Genomic DNA, 4,720 nt, shown 5'->3' with positions numbered 1-4,720 from the left:
CGTGTAAGTGATTTAAACTACCACGAGAGCAAGACTCTATCACTGAGTCTACCCGTGTGTCTATCCACACATACTCTACTCTTTTTTTTTCCTCCTAAGAAACACTTCACTTGTTTCACTACTCTTCCTCTTTGTGGGATTTTTTTTGTGCAAAGCTGAAAAGCCAGTGCCTTGTCACTGACTACTGGTCTAGTGGCTAATATTTGGTGCTCTTCCCACCACCACCTGACCTTAATCTCTGGCCGGGAACCGAAACCCTACTTCAAGCTGCAACAGGCTGAGGCCAGCAGAGATCAGTCCACATTGATCCCTGAACTTTTTTGTGCAGCATTCTGGTGCATCTTTCCCACAGTCAGCTCCCAGATGCTCTGTATCCTCCTGAGAGCACCACTGCTCCCATCAATGGTGCATCCCACCTCACCTTGTCCCTGGTGGTAGCAGGGGCTGGAAGACCTGAAAACTCACCTTGGTCTCTCTTCCAGGGTGAGCAAAATGAACTCGAACTACCACACAATTGCACTCATCTCACATGCTAGTAAAGTAATGCTCAAAATTCTCCAAGCCAGGCTTCAGCAATACATGAACCGTGAAATTCCCGATGTTCAAGCTGGTTGTAGAAAACGCAGAGGAACCAGAGATCAACTTGCCAACATCTGCTGGATCATCGAAAAAGCAAGAGAGTTCCACAAAAACATCTATTTCTGTTTTATTGAATATGCCAAAGCCTTTGACTGTGTGGATCACAATAAACTGTGGAAAATTCTGAAAGAGATGGGAATACCAGACCATCTGACCTGTCTCTTGAGAAACCTGTATACAGGTCAGGAAGCAACAGTTAGAACTGGACATGGAACAACAGACTGGCTCCAAATAGGAAAAGGAGTATGGCAAGGCTGTATATTGTCACCCTGCTTATTTAACTTATATGCAGAGTACATCATGAGAAAGGCTGGGTTGGATCAAGCACAAGCTGGAATCAAGATTGCCGGGAGAAATATCAATCACCTCAGATATGCAGATGATACCACCCTTATGGCAGAAAATGAAGAAGAGCTAAAGGGCCTCTTGATGAAAGTGAAAGAAGAGAGTGAAAAAGTTGGCTTAAAGCTCAACATTCAGAAAACTAACATCATGGTATCTGGTCGCATCACTTCATGGGAAATAGATGGGGAAACAGTGGAAACAGTGTCAGACTTTATTTTTTTGGGCTCCAAAATCACTGCAGATGGTAACTGCAGCCATGAAATTAAAAGATGCTTACTCCTTGGAAGGAAGGTTATGGCCAACCCAGATAGCATATTAAAAAGCAGAGACATTACTTTGCCAACAAAGGTCCATCTAGTCAAGGCTATGGTTTTTCCAGTAGTCATGTATGGATGTGAGAGTTGGACAGTGAAGAAAGCTGAGCACAAAAGAATTGATGCTTTTGAACTCTGGTGTTAGAGAAGACTCTTGAGAGTCCCTTGGACTGCAAGGAGATCCAACCAGTCCATCCTAAAGGAGATCAGTCCTGGGTGTTCATCGGAAGGACTGATGTTGAAGCTGAAACTCCAATACTTTGGCCACCAGATGCGAAGAGCTGACTCATTGGAAAAGACCCTGATGCTGGGAAGGATTAGGGGCAGGAGGAGAAGGGGACGACAGAGGATGAGATGGCTGGATGGCATCACTGACTCTATGGACATGGGTTTGGGTAGACTCCGGGAGTTGGTGATGGACAGGGAGGCCTGGTGTGCTGCGAGTCACGGGATCACAGAGTCGAACACAACTGAATGACTGAACTGAACTGAACTGAAAGTTTTTACAGAAAGAATGCATCCAAATATTCATGTTACAATTCTTCTTAGAATAAGAGGACTTATGAGGACAACAGATTTTGCTTCCTAGGATGTATTGGTTGATGGTTGATAGAGCTGGGGAGATCCCATTCAAGAGACTGAGGAAGATTTCCATATTCACCTAACTTCTGAAACCAGGTCCTCACCTAGAGACCAACTTCAACGTTTTAGCAGCAAAACACCATGACAAAATGCACATCTTGAAGAAACAGAGCTGCCAAGTTCAACTCAATGGTCATCCACAAGAAACAGAAGTGAAGGAGCAGTTCTTGAGGAGGCAGTTGGGAGAAGGAAACAGAAGCTCCTGCTGCACAAATTGCGAAACAGTGACTGCAGAGTGGCTCTACTATTGCACATAACAAAGAAAACAGACACTTTTAGGGACTTCCCTGGTGGTCGAGCGGTTAAGACTCCACCTGCCAGTGCAGGGGGCACAGGTTCGATCCATGATCCAGGAAGATTCCACATGCTGCAGGACAACTACACACAGTGCACTGCAACTACTCAAGCCCCCTGTGTCTAGGGCTGGTGCTTTCCAACAAGAGAAGCCACTGTAATGAGAGGCTCCCCCAGCACCGCAAAGAAGAGTAGCCCCTGCTCGCAATTGGCGAAAGCCCCTACATAACAAGGGAAGATCTAGCACAGCCAATAAATAAATGAATAATAAAGAAATTTTTATAAGGTTGAAGTACTGTTTCTAACTGTACGAATGTATAAGTGAATTCAGGGTAGGGGTTGAATCCTGCCACCAGCTCCCAGTAAGACTGCTGATCTCTGGGGTTTTTTTCTTTATTCGCCCCTAATCTTGTCTGTCCAGAGCCCAACTCTGCAGAAGTGTCCGTTTCCGCACGGCGGTCCCCCAGCCTCCACCTCAAGCTTCCGAAGAAGCGGACAGACGGCAGGGATAAAACGGGTCTGGAGAGGATGGGGAACCACGAGTCTGCGGAGCACCAGTCCTGCTGCCCGCGCGCTGGCTCTCGGCTCCGGCTGGCACTCCTGAGCGCGATGAACCCGACAGTCGGCCCCCGCGCCTCCCGCCTGCGGTCCAGCCCGGGGCTGCTTCTCCTGGGGCTGCTGCTCCTGCCGACCATCGCCCTCGCCCAAGGTGAGCGCTGATGGCAGCAGGGCGGGGAGAGGTCCGGGGCAGCAGAGAGTCCGGGAAGTCCCGGGAACGGAGTCGGTAATCTCCGGATCCCAGCTAGGATTTCCCGAGCGCTTGCTGAGTGTGAAGGCGCAGTGCTACGTGCTGCCCGATGCGCTTAATCACCTAGCGGGTAGTACTCTTTCAGAGGGATATGGTTTGTTGATGAGGAAATGAAAGTCCAAGGCAGTGAGAAGATCCCCAAGGTCCCTCTGACTATTCACAGAGTCGTCATTCCCTGCCACCTTAGTCCCGCTCCCAGTGGACTCTGAAGGTGGAGAGGAGGACCTGCAATGCGTGTGCCTGAAGACCACTTCGGGGATTCACCCCAGGCACATCTCCAGCCTGGAAGTGATTGGGGCCGGGCTCCACTGTCCTAGCCCCCAACTGATGTGAGTCCTGGAACTTGCTGCTTTCCTGTCCACCCCCTGCTCTCCTCTTCCCTACCGTCCCTCTAAGCCCCGCCGCCTCCACGCCAGCCTAATTCTAAATTCAAACCCAAGGACTGAAACGCACCCCTCTTCTTCCTCTGGCAGAGCTACGCTGAAGACGGGGAGGAAAATTTGCCTGGACCAGCAGAATCCTCTGTATAAGAAAGTAATTAAGAGGCTTTTGAAGAGTTAGCTGCCCAAATCTCTACTTTTGTTGTAGAAAATGTTTCTTTTTTTTTTTTTAATTTTCAATCTACCTGTGGAAAACAAATCATCTGATGTTTTTATTAACCTTGAAACTCTACATAAATCAAAGAAATGAAGTTTTGATAGTCAGTATGCCTCAATAGAGCAAAGAAATAACACTGATATACCACAATTTCATATGAAGAAAAATCTCCAGAATTTTAAGCAAAAATATATTTTGAAAGAAAGTTTGGTTTAATAAAGACTGGTTGTACTTAGTATATGTTGGCTGATATAATTTGCATATTTCTGTAACTGTATTTCTTAATAACTGCTTATTTACCTATTAATGTCACAATTAGCTTTGCCAATAAATATTAATTGCACTTAAACCTTCTAAGCTGCTTTTCTAAAAAAAAATTAAATACAGTGGACTCTGCTTTTAGCCCCTTAAAATTTATACTGCACCCTAGGATAGAAAATTGATAAAAATGAAACTAGAATTCTCTACTACTTAATGGAAATATATTCCAGAGCATGACATTAAAATATTTGACTCATTATTGGTCCTTTGATAATGTTGACATTTCACAAAAAAGAAATATTTAAAACAGTTCTTGGGGGCTTCCCTGGGAGATCAGTGGTTAAAACTCCGTACTTCCAATGCAGGAGGCACCAGTTCGACCCTGGGTCAGGGAACTAAGATCCCACTTGTCGTGGGGCATGGTCAAAAAAAAAGAAAATCAGTTCTCGTGCTCATGTTAATACTCGTAATAAATCCCACACTTGGCAAGCTTACAGAATTGGTTCTTATTACACTCCTTTTAGATACCACGAGTTTTGCTCTGAGCAGGAAAATGTTTTTAATAAACGTTTTCCTCAATATTCTCAGGTTCAGCAAAACCTTACTTGCAGTTTGTCACTGGCACATAAGTCATATTGGAGGTATTGAGGTTGTGTGTTAAACAGCTGTGGAAATTAAGAGAGATACAGGTTGTATTTTCATTTATTCTTTGAGAAGACACTACTATACTAAGGGAAGAAAGGATGGTGTTGAAAGATGGGTGCATTACCATCTGGGTGCAGTTACCTTGCTTCTGTAACAAAGTACCAAAAAGACTCTG

The 4,720-nt window shown here is 45.4% G+C and overlaps 1 protein-coding gene across 1 annotated transcript; it reads left to right on the top strand.

Moving 5' to 3' along the window:
• Window positions 1-2,735: 2,735 nt before the first annotated feature.
• LOC145544049 (platelet factor 4) lies at window positions 2,736-3,988 on the top strand. The gene is made up of 3 exons (XM_081586769.1): window positions 2,736-2,943; window positions 3,206-3,371; window positions 3,516-3,988. Exons 1-3 carry the CDS (start codon window positions 2,763-2,765, stop codon window positions 3,601-3,603), a joined length of 435 nt encoding a protein of 144 aa, XP_081442895.1. The 5' UTR covers window positions 2,736-2,762; the 3' UTR covers window positions 3,604-3,988.
• Window positions 3,989-4,720: the final 732 nt, after the last annotated feature.

The sequence above is a fragment of the Giraffa tippelskirchi genome, chromosome 1, assembly GCF_054371585.1.
Source record: "Giraffa tippelskirchi isolate mGirTip1 chromosome 1, T2T-mGirTip1v1.2.pri, whole genome shotgun sequence".
NCBI classification, from domain to species: domain Eukaryota; kingdom Metazoa; phylum Chordata; class Mammalia; order Artiodactyla; family Giraffidae; genus Giraffa; species Giraffa tippelskirchi.
Note: the sequence above shows the minus strand (reverse complement) of the source record. Positions and strands in the feature narration are given on the sequence as shown.

Bases quoted from the DNA above. Each gene is read 5' to 3' on its own strand.
- LOC145544049 (XM_081586769.1), top strand. From the start codon at position 2,763: ATGGGGAACCACGAGTCTGCGGAGCACCAGTCCTGCTGCCCGCGCGCT. The intron at 2,944-3,205 runs GTGAGCGCTGAT...GACTATTCACAG, and splicing joins GACCATCGCCCTCGCCCAAG to AGTCGTCATTCCCTGCCACC. The intron at 3,372-3,515 runs GTGAGTCCTGGA...TTCCTCTGGCAG, and splicing joins TGTCCTAGCCCCCAACTGAT to AGCTACGCTGAAGACGGGGA.